The following is a 20,851-nucleotide window of genomic DNA, read 5'->3' as shown; positions in this document are numbered from 1 at the left end:
TTATAGCTGGGCTAACAATAGCTCAGAGGCACTACACATTCACCATTTCCAGCTATGGCAGGCTTGTACGGGTTCCTCTTTACCATCAGAGGCCCAGCCTCTGCTGGGATGTTGAGCAATTACCAAACTGTAAGCCCTCTAGGTTTTCCAAAACAGATTTCTTGCAATTCGTACAGGCAGCTGAAGCATTAATCCAGCCACTTGTGGCGACTCTTGGCTAACACAGCAGGAAGGCAGCAGGAAGGCAGCAGGAAGGCAGCACCACCTTCCACCTACCCGACTTTATCCCCAGCTCCTCTGGCTGCTCCTTCAGGCTGCAGCAACACCTGCGACAGCATTAATCAATACTCATTATCATCTCTTATTAAAACACAGAGTAATTGTCTGGCCAAGTTCATTCCTGGTACGAACGGACACTGCTTCCCTGCAATCAATAGCGGCTACACGTGCTGATCGAATGCGGCACAGCATGTCTGATCCTGCTTTCCATCACACCACACCTCCTTTCTAAACAGCTTTGCCAAACTGTTACAAGCTTACTTTTATTTTTGTTTTGTGTGTTGTTTTTTGTTTGTTCGTTTGTTTGTTTTTATAAAAACAATGCATTAAGAGAGAAAGGTCTGACAAAATTGTGGGCTCCAAATCCCAACCAATTGCGGAGGATTGTTCAATGTTTTTGTTTTCATCATCACAGCTGACGGATGGTTTGGTAATGCTGCTCCTGGTTTACAAACAAGCTGATTCTTCGCTGAAGTTAAGCATCAGATTTGATGGTAGTTTTGAAGGGTTTTCGTCTTCTCAATTGTACCACAGTCAAATTCAGAAGCAAAGAAGGGTCTTTAATATCGCGGCAATTAAATTGTGTTACAACTGCAAAATAAACTGCTCCTCCTGCACTCACACACCTGTTGAATCAAAGCACGAATGCATTGGGACCACAGAATCGATAAAGAAAAGACACTGCGTACAGATTTCCATCGCAGCCACCTAACAGTTCAGTGCTTTTTGGAGCTAAGGCCTCAACATCAAACCTGAGTAAAGATGAACCCAAATGGGAACACAGCCACCAGCACATAGAGGATTTGGATTTCTTCAGAATTAACTTAAATTCCTGGCTGTTACCCTGCAAATATTCATTATATGTAACCTCCAGTTCATTTTCACACTGAGCTCTAAGAGCTACAGCTCATTTCACATTACCTAGGCTACCCAAGCCAGTTTTGAAGTGTAATACTCTTTACTTAGCCGAACATTTGTCTCGGCAGCAGCGGTTTCGTTTCTACCATTACTTGTGGTAACTCCACTAAACGTGGTGGCACTTTAATTTTTAAAAGTCCTCAGCACCACAGGCTGCCAGCCTATTGTTTTCACATTAAATTTTTAAACGTCCTAGTCCCCAGCTTTACTTCACTGCAGTCAAAAGCCAGAACAGAGCCTTGCAAATTCCAGCCTGCAGCACCCACTTCCAGCTCCCTCCCCACCGCTAGGGCCAGGTGCCCTGACGCTCCCGTTTACTGACCTGTGTGTTCAGCAACCAGCACCACCTACACGCAGGGACACCAGCAGGTGCTGCTTGCTTGGGCTCCTACACAACAACGTGAGGCTATGTAGTAAATTACACATTTTCAAATTGTTGGGGCTGTTTTCTTGGCTGTTTCAGCACTGAGAAGCCACTCTCAAGAGGCATGGGGGCTGTGGGCACTGGGTTTGCTTGGACTCCCTCCTGGCACAGGTTTTGCTGGGCTCGCCAGGTGCAGAAGGGGCCAGGGCTCAGCAGCCCCGGCTGTTCTCGTACCACGCTTCCAGGTGAAACACAGCGAGGCTGCCCAGCAGCCCATGCTGCAGAGGAAGAGGCACTCCAGCACCCGGAGATGACTGCACGCAGTGCCTGACCTCTCTGCAGTGAGAGACGACCATCACGGTTTAAAATTCACAGACAAACAAGAAAAGCTCTTGCTTGATGGCCTTGTGACAACGCGGAGAGCTACAAAAAGCCAATCTTGTTGCAGCCTCCTCAGGATTTCCGACCTTGCCACTGCAGCCTGCTAAGCCCATCCCCAGCAGGAATCGGTTCTCCTTTCCAAGCCCTGTGCCTGGGCCCAGCACCACACAGAAAGGCAAAGTTCCCGTTCAGCTTGCTGCTGTCGCCCCCAGCTCACCACACGGAGCTGAGACCCTGCGGTGAGCAGGGCTTGCTGTCAAAAGGGAAGATCTTGGTGGAAGAAAAAGCCCGGGGAAAGGGGCTAAGAGTGAAGAGCATGGACAAGGGAGCAGGGCACTGCCACCTGACCCCGTAACGCAGCTCTGCCCTCGCTCAAATCCCACACAGCCCTGTCCAGAAGGAGGGGAGTAACACTGAGACATCTCTGTCACTCAACTGCAAGCCAATGCTGCAGGAACACACCAGGGGCAAACCCCAGCACCTCGTCAGACTATAAAGCAGATGAAAAGTGGGCACTCAGCATTTCCAGCATGCCACATCCCGCCCGGAGCCAGCACACGCTTGCTAACCTGGTGACCACCAAGCCAGGCTCCATTTGGACAGCCCAAAAGCTGGCACTGAGCCTCTGAAGCATAAGACCCAGCATATTCTGCGAGTAAGCTCTCAAGAGCCCGCGCCACTGAAATCCTGCTGCACAGCACACCTGTGTCACAGGTCAACGCGCATTTTTTTGGCACTGTCAGCACTCCCCAGAGCGGTGGGGATCTCGCTGGGAAACCACGGGGGTTTTTCATCAGGCACAAGCAGCCGGCTCTTCACCGCAATGCTGCTCCGCGCTGGGACGGAGCCCTGGCTGCGTGATGCCTGCGTAAGGAACAGCAGGGTCAAAAGCAAAGAACATTTGGAAAACGCAGGGTTGTTTTTAGGCTGTGATTACGGGAAATATATTAAAGATGAGTTTTCTGAAGGGATCGCAGCCCGCTCCCGAACCAGGCAATTTCCATTTTAGTAAGCAGGAGAAAAACTCCTCTCAGTTACCCCCCGGGTTACCTTCATCCCCTCCAAGACCCTTCAGCAGCCAGAACCCTACATATTTTACTACAAGAGCATGCCCTGGGGCTGCCCCGCACGTCTTGGGGGGGGGTGCCTGGAAGGGACGGGCCCCCCAGGCCAGGCCAGCAGCAGGGCACACAGAGCAGCCCGCGCTGCCGGCCTCGGGGAGAGCCCAACTCCACGGCAGGGACAGGAGAACAACTCCAGGCCTCCAGCCTGGCTCCAGCACAGCCCCAGAGGGTGAAGCCTGGAGGAGTCGATGGCAGCTCGAGGTTCAGGGCAGGGGCTGCCCGACGGCGCTTGGTGTGTCACGGGGAGGTGCAGGTGACCGCTCGGGCAAGGACAATTTGCATTTTCTTCACTTAAGCACACCAAAGCCTTGTGTGTGAGTCAGGCTCGTGGAGGATGCTCCAGAAGTGGTCTAGAGAACAAGCTGCTGCGTGAGGATATCGAACCCGAGATCAGCCTTCTGAATGTGCAGCCTCTGACAGGGAGCCCGAAGAACAATATCCAGCTGCAAGAACCCACGTGTTAAATAAATACAAGGGAAGGCTTATAACAAAATTACAGACAAGCAATTCGACCTCTCTCAAGAGTCTTGCATACTTCAAGGAGAATATCTCCCAATTATCATAAAAAGCTATCTCCAATTTTCACAGTTCATCTCTAATATGCTGATTGAGAACCTAAGATGTATGGCTCAGGTATTTCTGTGTAATCAGCTGTAACCACGTCCTCGAGTGTAACAACGAGCAATTGGAATAGCAAGACCAATACTTCAGCTATTTAAATTCAGATTGCCTGGTGTTTACACTCCTATTCCCAACAGAGAAAGGAAACAAAATGTTTGAAACAAACAAGTATCTTCTCTGTAATATTAATCTTCTCTCATAACAGAGTCCTGGTGGAAAAACAGATTAATCAAAAGCAGAGCAGCAGCAGACAGCAACGCAATTCTCCACTGCGTGTTTTCAAGAACAAGCAAGAGGCCGGTGTGTGCAGGAACAAATATTTCACATCTCTGGATTAAAAAAGGCACCGCAGATGGGAAGTAACAAGAAGGATTCGGTCACAGAGAAGGCAGCGGTTTGGGAGGAAGCTGCAGGCAAAGTGTGCCCAGCCCAAAGCCGAGCTCTAGGGCCACATCTGACTGAACACAGGCCCTGGGACCTGAGCTGCCTTCCACATGTCAAGGGAGTGCTGTAAGAGAGCTGCCCCGGGAGCTAACAGGGAGCGAGGCTTTGCAGGCGTGCTGCTGTTGTGTCGGGACCAAAACCCAGCTCGGGATCGCCACAGAGCTGGCACACCACAGTGAGCTGCACTCCAATGCACTGCTGCAAAAACCCAACCACTGCCAACACACCGAAGGCAGCTCCTGTGTCAGCAGGTGCTTCTGTTCGTGGAGATGCTGTGACTGCTTAACGCAGTGGAAAACCCGACACGGGATTGTTGCATCCCATAATAACCAACGATGAGGTTGAAATCAGCCTCTTAGAAAACTCTCAGCCACTCTGGCAACAAAGAGGTTGTACGAGTGTAAGCGACCTTTCCAAAGCAAAACAAATGAAAGGAGAGCGTCAGCAACCAACGCCAGACTGCTTAAACACCCCCAGTCCTTGGCAGCTACACCGAGTACGTACCGAGTCCTTGGGAGCAACCCCATATATACAGGCACCAAAGCTCTGCAGAAAACAAGGGGTATTCCTTGTTGGCAGCTCTCTGCTGCTCGATCTGTAAAGCAGCAGAGCCAGAAGACGTGCCAGACTGCAAACAGGTATCACACAGAAGTGAAAATACGGCCCTGGAAATTAAACATTGCTGCAAAGAGGTTTTACAGTTCAGCAGGCCCACGGATGTTCCCGTGTGCACACAACTGCCTTTAATAAGCAAATCATGTCAAAAAGAACAGAGCAGAGGGGTCAAGGCAGCCTATCCCCAAACACGGCAGCTCTCCATGGCCATATGAACCTGGGAACAGCAAAGTGAGTATGAAACAGGAACAGGAAAGAAAACCCCAGGATGGGATGCGAGGAGATGTGGGTGCATTTCCGTGGCCCTTTGAGCTGTACTGCCTCTCCCCTCAGACTTGCACAGACCCAGACCCTACGTGAATCCTGGAAAAGGCTTTTTTGCTTCTGGAGTATCACAGTTCCCATTAGCAGCAGCCATGTTTCATCCTGTTCAGAAGTCCAAAGTCTCAACAGCGTAATTCTGCTTCTAAATGGCAAAAAGCAGCATTCAAACACTGCCAAAATCAATATTTTATGCCAACAGAGTCACAAAGAAAGTCACTATTTTTCAAGCAAAAATGTTAGAGAAAGAAGTTGGGGGTTATTTGCGTTTGTGCAGTGACTTCATTCCTGTGCTTCTCCAAATATGCAAGTCAAGGAAAAGCAAAGCAAAGCGACATCATTTTTTCACGAAGAGAAGAGTTTTCCCTCTAGAGCTGAAGCTTCTTCCTACTGCTTTGTGTTTAGTCAGATGGCGTGGGAGGCACATTACCCAGGAGTTAGGCACACATTTCCAAACGGGAGAGAAAACAGACAGGGTAGATGGCCCATAAAGAAAGGAGGAGACGCTCCAAATTTCACATGTATTAGACACAGGGGACAGAGGAACCGCTTTCCTTTAGTCCTGCTGAGTGTCCTTTTCAGTTCCTGCCCCTCCTTACCGGCCCCAGCTCCAGATGTTTACCTTTGAGAGAAGAATCGCCTCCGAAATCGGTGGCAGTATTTCTAATCTCAGAGTTAAGCCTGTGCTTATCTACGCTCCTGAAGTCAGCCCTTTGAAGATAAGGGGCTGAGAGACTCCGCAGACTTGCGAGGAAGAATTACTGGGGAATAAGAAAAAGGAGAGGAGGAACCAATGCGCTTTGCCACTGCGATTTCCGACACCCGGCCACTCATCCCTCACACTCACACCACCCTTTGAGCAGAGCAGGGAGCTGCCAGTCCCTCCTGCACCCAGCACAGTCGCTCCCATCAAAGACAAGAGGAATCTGGGGACGTGCACTCAGCAGGACCCCCGAAATACTGCCCCACACACGTGTAAGCAGCCTTTAGACACACAGCTTCTGTGCAGACAAAGTCTAATGGCAATAAATACCTCTAAGAAATCGGCCACGTGATCCTCGCACGCCACTGCAACGACCCAGGCACGCGGCGCTGTACCACGCTGCGGGAAGGCAGAGTAAGGACTAGGGAAAATATTTCTTTGTTCTCTACGCTAGAGCATTAACTTAATAATTCCTTAAAAATGGAATATAGCCGGCATAATCAGATAAATTATTAGACGGCATATAAATCATTACCACCTAATATGACCGCAGCAAGATTCAATGCAATTTACAGATAAATATGAGGAATGACTGCTGCTTTTTACTGAATTAAAACTGGCAAAAGTTCTAAGAAGACAAACGACGTCAAATAACTCTACATTCATTTGCAAACTAAAAAGGCAGAAGGAAAGCAGCAGACAGATAAATCTTACTTTTTCAACTATTTTGTAGCTTGCCCTGAAAACAAATATTAATCATAAATGAGAAAATCTTTCTTTTAATTAGAGACTGGGTGGGCGGGGATCTGGAGACAAACTTAAGCCATATGGAAATTTTTAACACTTCTGTAAATGAGGCGTCCTTAAAGCGAGACAGGGACAGTTTTCTGGCAAGTCCAGCTGCAGACTGCTGCCTGCCCTGCTTTTGTCTGCATTCACCTGTGCTGTGCTGGCCCTTACGGTGTCACAGGTACTCACAGGAGGACATCTGGGAGAATGCACCTGCTCTGCTCCCCAAAATCAGCCTACATAGCAAAGAGCTGTTTGCATGAGTCCCGCTTCATTTCCTGCAGGAAACGGAAGGAAACACGAACAAAGTTGGGCACGGAAGCAGGGAGTAGGAGCCAAGCACTGTTTTCCCCACTAGGGCTGGAAGGGAAAATCGCAGCTGAGCTTCCTCAAGCTGCTGAAGACCTAAGGAGAAGTTGGGGCTCAGCTCCTAACCCAGGTTCAATGAGCCATCTGTACAAGGCAGCCAGAACAGGAGATCGACACTGGTGTGAGGGACCCTGCACTGCACACAGACTGTGTGTTTAGGGGACACACACACACAACCACGTGCTGCACCTCATCCGAGGAATAAGACAATGTGTAATTTTATGCTAAATTAGAAAAAGATGCATTAACCCATCCGCATGGCTTGTTGCCTGTACAGTGTGCAGAAAACTGTTGATACACGTCTTCTGCTGGAGCCCTGCTGTCCTCTGCTCAGCCTTCCCCAGCCCCATTTCAAAGACCTTGGAAGTTTCACACAATTTAGCACGATCTAATCAGGAGTTTACAAACTCTTCCCAAACTGTGGCAGTGACCATCACCACCTTTAATCGAAGGGCTGTCTGTTTCGTCTCCACGGTTTTATCTGTAGAGGTTATTTCCAATTCCTTGCCTTGTTGCCTTACCTGCCATGCCCAATTAAAATGCAGCAGAAGGCTACCAAGAGGCGAGCAGATCATTTCTGACAAAGTTTAAAGCTCGGAGCTGACAGGGGCTGCAGAAAGGGGGCTGCAAGAGGTGAAGAGAGGAGATAATTGTTTCTTTTCCCCTGGCTGCAGCCCCATGGTTTCAAAAGCCCCTTGGTTTCAAAGCACGGCTGCAACCTTTTAAGTGCCTGCGCTGCTGCTCTGCCTTCCTCTGCTTGTGACATGTGAAGTTACGGGGCTGTAACGGAGCCCAAAGCCCAGTTTGTAATGCAGACACTTGTGCTGGGGTCCGGATTTCTGCAGCTGACATGACTCTAGGGAACAGCTTTCATTTCAAATAAAAGCCAGAAAAAAAAAACATTTCCTCCCTGCGAAGGATTTGAAGCAGGCAGGATCCAGCAGCACAGCCCATGCCCAGAGCCGTACCTACGAACCCAAAATTGAAGCAGGCTGCTCACACACTGCAGTGCCGCACACACACCTGCTGTAGGCTCACGGCTTACAACAAGCACTTACCGGTGGTGGAAGTAACTTTACCCTGACAGCTCTTTGGGGAGGAGGGGGTTTGCACACACCTGTACCAGAGCTCCTAAACAACCAAGTGCCACAGCGTGCTGCTCGCTGCTGCTCTTCATCACTGGAGCCCTGGACAAAGCAATTCAGAAGGCGCTGCTCACACCTCTGTCAGTCCCCTGCCGTCCCACCAGAACGGACCTGACAGGGAGGCCAGCAGCGATTTGAGACACCCTCAGTGAAAACTTACGGGGCTGGTACACCTGGGGGCACGGCACATCCCTTGTGCCCGCCCTGCAGAAAGGTGGTGTGGGAACGCTGAGCTCGCCAGGCGCTGGGAGGAGCACGGCATGTGAGGTGCGAGCGTTCCCCAGACCGTGAGCCTCAGGTACGGCCTCGTACTTCTCCCTCACTCCAAACGAGCCCAGGAGTCAGCAGAGAGGATGGGCATGCTTCTGCTGCCTTCCTTAGGGACAAGAGAGGATCGACCAACTACACAGTATTCATCCCTTATTTACAGCACTCGCTAAAGGCTTCTTACACAGTGAGATAAACCGAGAGACTGCAGTTTTAACGTACCTTCCCCCTCACTCGCCCCTCCACTTGCCCCAGCAGTGAGTGGACAGGGAGCTGGTGCAGCCAGCACCACCGTGCCATCCCGACCTGCAGTGAAGGGTGGGCTCCCAGCCTGGCAGATATCACAGGATGAAGAAAAGGCCCGGCCAAGCCCTGCTACTTAGCCATGGAGAACTTCCCAGTAACAATTTTGACAGCAGCACAGCGACTGGACATTAGCAAAGGAGGCAGCTTCTGGCAAACAACGTGCTTTTACCGACTGCTGGCTCTGTGTGGCTTTCCTGCCTTCCTCAAATCCCACAGATGCGGCAGCCAGGGGGCTGTCTCATTTCTGGGCAGCCAAACAACACTGTGGAGCAGCAAGAGGCCTGAAGACTTGATTGAGAAGCCAGCTGTTTGGTGAGATCGTGCCTTGTCCTCCCCTCCCGTACGGTCCCGGCTAGGCGAGGGGCAGCAGACAGCGGTGGGGAACAGCGAGCAAGACAGGGCTCAGAGCTGCTGGGTTAACAGCTCCAGTAAAAGCCAGCCAGCTTGAAAACTTTCCCCCCAAACATGTCCTTCCCAAAGCTTGCAGGGACCAAGAGGAGGAATTCAGACCCGGGTCCCCGCTACAAACACTCCTGATTTGCCTGATCTCACGTCTGGGAATTCAGCATAGCACCTCGACAAATAATTCCCAAACAGAGTGTTTTTAAAACATGGATGATTTCAAGCATGTGGAATCTTCTGAGAACTTCACAACATCCATATGTCGGATTGTTATATATAGGTGCTCCATAAGGCACACGGATTGCATCACTCTTCACAGCTGCTGATAATAGTATAAGAAAAAAAAAAAAAAAAGAAAGCCCTGCTTTCCTACAGCTAAAGTACCAGGGCCATTTCCAACATGTTCATCAAGATCCTACAGACCCCTATCACACACAATTTGCACTCTTCGGAGCCCAGCTCTCATAATGACTGAGGCATTTCTACATTTTGCCCCAGGTCCCTTAGACAAAACCCCGTACCGCAGCAAGGGGCAGCGGCTCTCATCGCCTCCCTGAGCAGCAGTGGGAGGCAATCCAGCAGCTCCTGGCTTGCTCCGAACACAAGCCACCAGCCGTCACACATTTCATTTGCACCCTCTTCCACCAGAGCTGCTGATGAGCACTTCTGTGGCCAAAGTCAGAGCGCTATTCTCTAGCTCCTCCTTTCCATCTGACCACAAGAGCCTCAAGAAAACGAGAGCAAGTTCTTGCTCCCCCTTTCACCTCCTTGCCCCAGCAGACCAGGTCTTCACAAGAGCTCAGCCTCTCCTGCGTGACGTTTTTCCAGCCGTCTTCCTCCCCGTTCCTCCTGACAGACACATTTCTCCTCGCTAACGTGACACCGGCATCCCTGGCTTGCTTCCTCTCTGTTTGAAGCTCCGAACTATTTAATCAACACGAATTGAACAGACGTAAGGGTTCTACGCCTGGAGAGAATTTTATTTTTGTTATGCACCAAAAAGGCATGTTTCTGGTTTGTCAGGCAGGTTTCATTTACACAGCCTGATAGCACTTGCACACAGCTCATTTTATTCTCAGCTTGTCTCCAGAGTGGCTGTAGGAGTACCTCCATATGGCCAGGGCTTTGCAGCTCGAGTGGCAGCACCAAAACAGAGACGCAGCCTTCCTGCAGCTCCGCGCGCTGCCTTGGGAAGCTCGCAGGGCCACAGAAGCAGAGCAGCAGGCGGCAGCGAGAGGCCCGTGGCTCCGAGGGGACCGGCCCCTGGGTGACACCTTCTCATCTTGGCTGGAGAAACAGCAGCATCTCAGCACTCTAAGGCGTGCGGGGGGAAATTAGAAATATGGAGCCCGTATTCCTGCTGATTTGCTGCTTCTTGAACCTCTGCTGAGTGTCCCTCGCTGAGTGAGGCCGTTGGCAGCAGGGCCACCTCTGCAGCGCCAGCGCTGAGCCTCTCCTCGGGTGGGTGACGGCACCGGACGGTCACCAAGCCAGGAGCTTCCTGGGCTGAAAGGGCAGCGAGTGGGGCTCTGCCTGCAAGCCCTGCGCTGCAGCTGACCCACCTGCAGAGCTCAGTTCTCTGGGTGCAGTAAAAGCTAGCCTAGCTTTTTTTATAAGCTTGCATTCTGAATCACTTCGAACATACATATACGGGCACGTCTCTCTCTCTCTCTCAAAACAGAAAACCAATTGCATTTCCCACTGAAGATTAAAAACTGGCAATACCTGAGAGTACATAACCCACACCACGAGGCAGCTCATTTCCTCAGAGCTCCCAGTTCAAAAACTCCCAGGAAGGAGTCTGATGAGTACATTTAATGACTTCACACAGACGTACCCGCCTCTTTTACACCGCTTCAGACCCGATGACAGCACTCACTCACCGCTCAGTTTTCGTGTACCTGCTCATTTGCATGCACTCCAGAATCCCCCATTAAAGGCGGCTTCTTTTGGTTGGGTTTCTGCCTCTGATAAATGGCCAGCTCCACTGGCCTGACTTCACAGCAGTCCTTGGTCCTGACAGCTCGACTTAATTAATCTATTTAATTTATTGATCATGCCTATAGCACAGGAGCATTCCTCATTAAATAGGATTTTATCATCCTGAGTTATACGACCAAAGGCCTTCTTAAAATCTGAAATGTAGTTAGCAGTTGGCATGCTGTCCGTCCACAAAGCCGCTCACAAAGAGGAGGAGCTGGGGATTACAAATGACCTGATGATCTTAAATAATGACCGGCAGGTGAGGCTGGAAGCTGAACCACAGCCCAGTTTGTTTATTTTACAAAAATAAAAATAATTTGCAAAACAATAATAAATCCTTAACCATCTATTCTGAAGACTGGCTCTGCCATCGGTCTTTACTGCATTATATTTGTGTCACTTGCAGCAAACCTGACAGCTCTATTTGTGCCAACTGTGACAACTGCAGGTTCTTCAGCACTACCGTACCTCTTGGAGGGCTTATAAAAAACCTCGCGGTTAAAAATAAAACAAACAAGGAAGCAAACTACAGACTTAAGCACATAAATAAAAGATCAGAATAGTTTTTAAATCTAAAATGAACAAATCACATCCAGATAAGTCGTTTTCCCCTGCTTTCGAGGCCCCGAAGTGCTTGCCTTTCCTTTTAATATCAAGAAACCAGAAGTTATGAACCGGCAGGAAATGAGAAGCCCAACCAGGCAGACCCGAAAGCTGACACGTTAACATCCTACACGTTAGCCTTTCTGGCTGTAATACAACAACTCTGTACATCCTTGTACAGGAAGATGTAAATGAGACTTAACTCCTGCAGTAGTGCAGCCACTGCGGGATAATTATAATAAACACTGTTTCTATGCTAATTACTATTTGTGCTTTGCTATGAAATGAATTTGTTCAGGGAAGCCTGACTGAATAGGTAGGGACAGCCAGCCCGGACAGCCACTAAGTGGTCTCACCCTAACTGCATACAGCTTAATTGCTAGGTATTAAACAGAAATCCTCTGTCTATGAGATGCCAGGCATAGCATTTGGGCATTAGTGCCCAGGATACTTCACACCCATTGCTTCACGTGCTTGCTAACCCTTTGTGGCACCTTCGTGGCTCTCCTCAGGACTCACTCTGACAGGTCCATGTCCTTCTCGTGCTGGGCCCCAGAGCAGGTGAGGTCTCACGAGAGCGGAGCAGAGGGGGAGAACCCCCTCCCTGGCCCCACCGGCCACCAGCACGTTCTCTCCACCAAGGTGTCCACATCCCCACGAGGTCCTGGTCGGCTGGGCCCCCTCCTCCCGCACTGCAGGGAGGCAGCCGCCGCCGCTCCTCTTGGGCCCCCAGAGACAGAGTCTGCAGGCGAACTGAGCAGTCTCATCCAGATGGAAAAATCAGATGACAATCTTTTTTTATCCCAGTCTCGAGTCTGTCTGACTCTGGCAGGTAGCAGCCTCGGCTAACACATTATTATGCTTAATTCCTCTCGGAGTGGAAACCAACTGTTCCCATTTCCCCTCGCTGGGGAAGTTTCACGAGGGAAGGGCCCAGAGCCTCCTGGTGCTGCCTTCTGCCCCCTGTGGCACAGACCCTCCTGGCCTTTGGGTGCTGGGTGAGCACCTCGTGCATATTTGAAGCAGTTCTGCCCTCAATTTAACATTCCCAACAGCTTTACCTCCTAATTACAGAACACACTGGCTTTCAGTCTACGGATTCAGAGAGAGAAGGGTCTGGAAGCCGTCTGCTGCATCGCAATGAGATTTTTAACACATTGCAAATCACATCACAAACATCCCAAAGTTCATCTGATTGTCTGTGGAGGAGGGTTTCAGCCCTTCAAGGGCACCAATTACTTCTGACAGAAAGAATATTTTGCAATGAGCTTTGAAAGATGTCTCTATTTCGCTCTGATGGAGAAAGCCAAGGGGACGGGTCATGCTTTTTGCAGCATCCCTGTACCAGATGACAGATTCTCAAAGGAGTTCTGCGCAGCTCTGGCACCGTGCAGGAGCCTGGCACCTGAAACCCCCTCATTTAAGGTAATTACATTTGAAGGTAGAGATAGCACGGCTCGATCTGCGACAAACACACGAGCAGGAAAACGAGATGTGATGGTATCAGAATCCATGGGACGCTGCTCTGCAGAAGAGACTCAGCTAATTGCTCCTCTCCCTCCCTCCCCACTTCCTGCAGCCTGTGCTGGGGCAGCTCTGCAGGAACACAAGCTGCAGGTCAGGAGCACAGCCCTATTAGCAGGCAGCTGACAACAGCCACCAAAACACTGCACCACGCTGTGTTATTGCACCCAAGGCAGCGGCACCACAATGCATGGCCGGTGACAGACACCAGCCCTCCAACCCCCACCAAAATCCCCTGCCCTGCTCCTCGTATCAGTGAACTCCTACACGTTCCCATGCCTGCTTTCTTTAGGTATTCCCACCCAGCAGCGACAGCCTGGTATTAGACACGGGAAGGACTTTGTCTTCCACCAGATTTGCAAGACCTGAAGCCGTCCCATGGCCAAGATTTCAGCTTTGACCACAGCCAAAGCTCTACAATGGCAGAGCCGTGCCTGGTGCCAGCCGAAACGTGACCGCATCTGTGTGAGCAAGGATGGGGGGCTGGACCAAGTTCCCTGTTGCAGGATTCCCCTTCAGTCTACAAAGCTCACTTCTCTCTTATGCACAAGAGAACGTAAAATAAGCCATACCTAGGGCTCAGGGCTCACCACTTCTTTGACGTTAACAAATGAGATATTAAAAAACAGCAGCAAATAATTGGAGTCCTGACCCTGCCTCACTGCATCAAGGGCAAGTCTGGGGCAAACACTACACATCACCACCACCTGCATCCTACAGGAACATGCAGGACTTCTTGTGTGAAAACTTCTAACCCAACGCAATCAAGTGCCACCTTGATATCATTATTTCAAAATCTTCTCATTCGCAGTCAAAGCTGCCCAGACACAGGTGGTTTTGTTAAGCAGTTCCAAGTTGGGTCCATCCCCTGTTCTCACAGCGATGTCTGATTTCTGCTCAGCAGCACAATACTTTCACACCCCAGTGGTATTTAAAGCTACCGAGATACCTATGGAATTTAAGTATGCACCAGAGTAAATCAGGCACCGTAAGTCAACTCACCCAGTATTTCGGCTGCTCACCATACTTTTGCAAGAGCGTTAGGAGTTGTTCAAACTTTGGTTACCCTGAATTCACAGCACTGCAGTGCACACAAAATTATTATTTTTAATTAAGATGATAAAACATTCTAAAGCAAGAGAAACATCCAATTTTTGTAATTAAGTGATGCAGAAAAAATTGCCTAAATGATTCCAGAACACAATTTCACAATGGTTATGCCATTTAAAAGTTACAGAGCTTAGAAACTTGGTTGCACTCTTTAAGAGGCTATTTAATAATTCAAGACCTTTCAAGGTCAGAGAGACAGCAGTGATACAGTGATTTCTCTTCTTGAAATGTAAGAGCTAAGCTCAGTCCTCTCAAATACCTGCATATATATTCCAAGGGTTACCCTGCAATAGTCAGGGTCAGCGTGTCAAGTCAGTGTGTACAGCCCACTAATGTGTATCAGCAGCCTGACTTCAAAACATTGCTCATTTTAATACTCAGTTTGGCGTACCCTTGACAACAGGGGCAGGTAAGCGCCTCTTTCTCAAATTCAAGGCAATAGATCATCCAGAAGTAGTTGGGATGGCCAATATTTTTTTTCCCTGGCTCTTCAGAAATGCACGTTCAGCACTAGCTTGCTTAAAATTTCTTTTTCACAGTAAATGTATAACTTCAGCTCTAAAGCCCATGGAATGGGAACTGTATTTTTTCAATATTTCTAGATGTCGTTTAGTATAGGAGGGACCTGATCTCTAACTGAAGCCTTTAAGTGTTACTCCAAGAAAAAACAGTAATAGTACCTATTGGCTGTAGAAAACAGAAATAACTCCCAATTAACTGCCTCTAAAGCACAGCTTCAATTTGAGGTTTGGTGGATTGAGTATTTCCATGGGAGTGTTCAACTCCTAAGCAATCAATCTGACCATTATAAAAGTCATTTAGCAAGAAAACTTGAGAATTGCACAGCAAACAGCTGCACTAGTAAGTGTGAGCATGAATAAAAGAAAAAAAAACTTCTTGTATTTACTTCATGGAGCTTGCTTACTTCATACAGCAAAAGTATAAAATACTTTTACCCTTAAAATACTGAGCTAAAATAAAATGCACAGGTGGCTACAGAGATTAAAACTAACATTTGGAAACATTCAAACAAGTGCTGGACCAAGAAACAGGAGGAGGGGCAAAACTCTTCCTCATCTTGCCACTGAGTGCAACATCTGCTTTGACCACGGGGTTTTGGTGAAACCTTTCTCCCTTCTGCACTAACACACGCTGCCTGATCCCTGTTGGGAAAGGATCACTTTGAAAACAGCTTCTCAGAACCCAAACATCCCAGGTGACATTCATGCAAATAAAAAAACAACCCATCCACTGTGTGTGGACACAGACTAGAAAAAGCACTGCCATGCCCAAAAACAAATTCACATTCAAATTTAGACACATCCCAAAGACAAATTATTGACACAAGACCTTGTTCAACTGCGGAGACTGCTCCCTGCTTTCAAGCAGTTCCCTGCATAGTTGGGTTTTCTGTTCTGCCTCTGAAGAGCTAAAAAGCCAGGTGTTCCCCCAGTCCTGAGGTTCAGGAAAGCCTGCTCCTTTAAAGAGAGAACTAGAAAGCAATTCCACAAGGTACATGAAAATCAGTACAAATACAAGAGGCAATTCCAGCAATCCCTTCTTTCTTGTCTTTTTATTACTGAATTAAGCATACTGTCTGTGAGCTCCCTGTTAGTTAATTCGGTGTCCTTATACATCTTTTTAAGTGTAATTTCTGGTAGGTTTGTTTTTGCACTGATCTGTCAGCGTGTTGTGCATAAAATGACAATTCAAGTCTCAAACTATCAGCCTCTCTTTGCCAAGTAACAAATAGCGGATGCTTTAAAAAGCCTAGTGGCATTCCAGAGAGCTGAGGAATAACAAATCGCAGGCTGAGTAAAATTCAAAATTCTCTTTTCTTTCCCCATTCCCCTTGTCTCCTCTCCCAGCCTCCCCTTGGTCACACACAGGAGGCCGGGTCGCAGGGTTCAAGCAAGGAAAATTTTCATTTCGGAGTTTTAGCAGCGATTTCTCCAGCACCCGCACAATCTCATTTTCACTTTGCACAGCACACAGTGCTTTGCCATTAATTTGGACAAGATGTCAAGAGCGGAAAACAAGCCGTAACACCCTCCCCCAAGCTACTCTTTGCTGTTGGATTGAAAAGGCCAGGTTAATAAAGGTGCTAATACAACGTTAGCTCTGTTTCTCTTCAACATGTACAACAAGCTTGGTACTGCTAAGGACAAGAAGTAAATTTTTAGAAGAATTACATCAAATCTGTGTGTTAAGCTTTATTCTTTGTTTTTACTTATTTTGTCATAATGATTTTTGAAAGGTCTTTTGCAATTTAGGAGACCTGTACAACGCCTGGGACAATACACGGGGAGGAACCATAACCAGTCCCAGTACAACCACCTGGCAAAGCCAGGTAACGCTGCATTTGGGTAGGTGCTAGAAGAGAAGCAGAAAAATGAAACATCTGGCACACGTTTATCACATCTCTAAGGCACTGAGGGAAGTTCATCAAGTACTGAGACAAAGCAGAATCCCAAATCTGAACAAAAAAGCAAAATAAGAGCAGGGCGATGGCCTCCCTGGTGTTAATCACAAACCCTCCTCACCCTCCTGTCATGGCGGCCGCCCTCACAGCCACCCCCGCCCCCCCACACACTCACATTAAACAAAAAGGCAGGCGGCGTCCTTCACGGGGCTTCACCACAGAGTGATCCCAAACCCCAGCCCTTCCCATGCCTCACCAAACCTCTCACACCTCATGAAAGCAGCCGGGACAGACGCACAGAGCCTCCCAGCGCCACACTCCGGCTGCTTCCCCGGCCCAGCAGCTCCATGAGGCCCAGCGCCTCAGCAGGCCGAGTACGAAGAAGGAATGGACGTCTTCCCTCTTACATGTTTTGGATCCAGCCCTGTATATTCGCATCTTTTTGAACATGCCAGAACAAATAAATAGTTCACCCAGTTACCAGGATGGGGACACCTTTGTCTTTTGAAGGCTGGACAGTTACGTTCAGCTTTCAGAGCCCACTTCAGGAAAAAATAATTCTAACTAGGCTCAAATACAGATAACAATTTACCCGCTTAAATGATGCCCTACAAAAGACTACATATAATCAGATGCTTACGTGACTTTTTCATCTCAGTCTCTCACAGCCACAAGACGCGTGATAGATGACAGTGACAGCAAGTGGCGCGAGTGTCCCAAGCACCTGGGACGCTGCCTCACGACAGCTTCTGTCTGGCCTCCCTGCGGCCTTCTGCCCCCACTGAAGAAGGGGAGCTGAGAGGAGCAGTTTGCAGGCCTCGTTTTAGCAATAAAACTCCTGGCAGGCATGAGCAGGGACATGTCGCACAGCCAGCCAGGCTGCTAGAGGCCCCTTCCCTCGGCTCTGAATAAATGCATCACCCGCGCTGCTCCTGTTTCTCAGGGTAAATCCACGATTCAGAAGCTGGGAGCACATCCACCACTAGGACATGGTAGCAGGCTGTGTGCCAGGCAGACAGCTCAGCCGACGAAGAGGGCACAGGATCAGGGCCCTGGGGCTGTGGTGGCTGAGGGCATTCCCGAACAGACGTAATCCGTAGGGGCACGGGGTCACCTGTCCCATCGCTTCAGCCCAGAGCCCGCTGCTGAGACGGCTCCAGAGAAGCCACTGACCTCCTCAGGAAACAACAGAATAAAGGCTGAAATCGCCACAATAGGCACGACTTCTATTTTCGTCTGAATCACCAACTTCATCAGCAGCACCAGGGCCCCGGGCTGGACGGAGCATATTTAAGTGCCAGCTCACGCAGGTGTCAAGTGGAATGAGAGTGCAAGAGAAAAGCAAATGCCTGGGGTGCACGTGCTGTGCTGCTTGTCGGCTGTGGGGGGAGCAACAACTTCTGCAAGGAAAACAAAACCTGACACACAAGAGCAGCTTGTTACCATACAGCTCTTGCTTGCTAGCATGCTGGTAATTAATCCTAATGACTTGTGCCATGCAAGGTTCCCTGCAAGTTAGGATTTAGGCCCCTCATACATCCAACTCAGAGAGAAAAAAGTAAGGGAAAAGTAAGATGACAGAATGCTTGGATACAGGGAAGAAAAGTGCTGAAGAAATTCAGCACTTTAGACCTCAATTCAAAGGGAAAATAAAATAGACCAAGGAAGGCAAAAGAAAAAAAAAAAAAAGATTACTGCTGAAAACGTTACTGCAAATGTAGAGGTCAAAATATTGTCTTCACCTTCTCAAAAAACATCGTATTCCATTATACTTGAACTTCACGTTGAATAAAATAGAAGCAGGTAACAGCAGATGAATCAGGTTGGAAGGGAAGCATAACCTAAGCATTCTTGCAACAATGAGTGACTGTGATAGCTTCAAATTTTCTGTGAACTGGTTCCTTAACTGAATACACCGTATGCACAAGTACTCTGCAGAGAAAGTGAATCCCTAACCTTTCGTAAATTGAAGTTTCTAAATGGAAATTGTTTTTACTAGCTATATAGAAACAAAAAGGGAGACAATAAAAAAATTCAAGGGAGTCAAGTTAACCTTGTTTGATCAATACCTACTTTGTATGGCTAGGCACATTTTTAAGTTGTGAAATTTCTGATATACGCAAGCTACCAAGGCTGGAATCAATAAAAAGTGAAAATGAAGTGTTTGTGTCAACTGATTTTTAAAGCAAAGCTATGCATTATTCATGCAGAGATCTGTCTATAATGACTGGAAGGCAGATTGAAAAGTCTGAAGGTTTAGACCCAGCTGAAAATTTAAGACAAATCACATTATTAAAATGAGCTTTGATTTAGTTCTGCAGAACACAGAAATCCAGTCTCGCTCATCTATAGATGAATTTCTGATGCACGCATCGCTGGGTCACGGCACATATACAAGCAGCAAGACCTCCTCTCGGTACGAGAGACTAAGGAGAAGGAAAAAAGCAACTTTACAGGAAAAACAACAAATTAACTCCACAAATAATTCAGATGTCAAATGTTTAAAGCACACATCGTTTGTACTAGGTACCTTCTCAGACATTCATAGCAGCTCTTTTTAATAGCCCGACTCCTACTTAGCACATTTCAGATGCCGCATGCAGTTAGAAGATTTTTCTCAGCCAAGCTCTCTGTATGGCTGGGTCACCAGCAGACTTCTAGGTCAGGATTTCCCAAAGATACCGAAATGACTCTGTTTCTCCTGGCTGTGAAGCAAAGGCCATGATTTCAGTGGAACAAACTGCTCAGCTGTGGCTCAGCCACTCCTACCCAGCAGGACCATGCAATGGGGCAGGTGTGCAGAGGGAAACACCCGGTAGGGAGGACCAAGCCCACACATTTCAGGCTTTCACATCACTATACTTCACAGTGGAGCCAGTAGGGTCACATGGACTGAATGCCCACCAGCAGTCAGTGGTTAGATGAACAGTAAGACTCCACATTCACCTTTACTAAAAAGAAATTCAGCTCAAGTGCTGGCTGAACACCCTCCAGGGCAAACCATGCCAGCTCAGTGGGGATGCTCAAGATTCACTTGAAAACACTCCCAATCCAAACCAATACTGCAGACTGAAAATTTCGTATCAGCTTTGAAAGATTTCCCCACTGTAGCAAGCAGGCCGCTTCCAGTAGCGCCCCATAAGCTTAGACATGAAGCATCTGTAACTTCCCTCTCTCCCTTCCTACTTTGCCAGAAGGGCAGCCCAGCTGATCCAGCTCCACAGAACAAAGTCAACTCTTGCTTTTACTCCGCCACAATTTGGTTGTCAATTATTGCCCTCCAATTTTCTCAATCTCTATTTAAGGAGCAAAACAAAAAAAGCAACCCAGATTAGAAAAGTCTTCAAAACCTGCAGATAATACAAGATTTCGTGGGGAAGAGGAAAAGAGCAAGAGGAAGCTGGAATATAGAAAATGTCAAGAAGAGAGCTTGCACAATTTCAACAACATCCAGCTGCAATTCAACCCCTGCTTCAGCTGTAATCTCTAAATCGATCCAGATCCGCCTAGAAATGTTTTATTAGCTATATGGTCCTATAGTTATATATAGGAAGTGTGGAAAATAGCAGTTTCTATTTCTTTACCATTACCGTGGTTTACCTTTAAAACTTATTTACCTTGAAAGTGCTTAGGGATTGCAGTATTAATTATTTTTAAAGGACACTCGATGCAATTGGTGGCCTGAAATTGATGAGTATTTAAAAATAGTAATAAAGAAGGAGAATTAATTGGGGATCTTGGGACCTTATTAAAATCTATTCTTGATTGAAAGTTCCTTGACTTTCTGCTGCTGAACTTCTCGTGATGAGCTGACTGCATTTTTGCTTTAATACCATTTGGTGGAGAAAAATGAGCAATGTTTAAAGGAGTATAAAAACACATCTGCACGAAAGAAGGGCAGTTTTCTAAAGGAGAAGATTAGTACAATTGAAAGCATTTCCACTGAAACAGGATCTACTTCTTGTACGTCTCCAAGCCAAGCTTCCTCCCAAAGTGTCACCCTTGGAAGGAACAAGAAGCTGCTTGCAGAGACCCACATGGGGCCCACACGGCCCCAGGGCTGTCCGTACAGACGATTTCTCCTCATTGCCCACCTCACAAGTGTGAGTGAGCTTCTTAAAAGCCTGCCCCAATCCTACCTCTTCAAATGGCAAAACTCAG

At 48.0% G+C, this 20,851-nt stretch overlaps 1 protein-coding gene across 25 annotated transcripts in view; it reads right to left on the bottom strand.

Annotated features, from left to right (window-relative positions):
- Nucleotides 1–20,851, bottom strand: part of IL1RAPL2 (interleukin 1 receptor accessory protein like 2) — a 365,272-nt gene that overhangs the window by 250,219 nt on the left and 94,202 nt on the right. The window contains exon 1 of one of the 25 annotated variants that reach the window (XM_072042792.1): nucleotides 17,331–17,460. The exons of the other annotated variants lie outside the window; for them this stretch is intronic. Within the exon in view, the coding sequence (XP_071898893.1) occupies nucleotides 17,331–17,343 (13 nt within the window). The 5' untranslated portion in view covers nucleotides 17,344–17,460. Of the gene's footprint in view, nucleotides 1–17,330; nucleotides 17,461–20,851 lie in introns of those variants that run through there. 25 annotated transcript variants of the gene reach the window in all.

This window comes from Anas platyrhynchos, chromosome 10, assembly GCF_047663525.1.
Source record: "Anas platyrhynchos isolate ZD024472 breed Pekin duck chromosome 10, IASCAAS_PekinDuck_T2T, whole genome shotgun sequence".
In the NCBI taxonomy this organism is placed as follows: Eukaryota; Metazoa; Chordata; class Aves; order Anseriformes; family Anatidae; genus Anas; species Anas platyrhynchos.
This window is presented reverse-complemented; position numbering and strand designations above follow the sequence as displayed.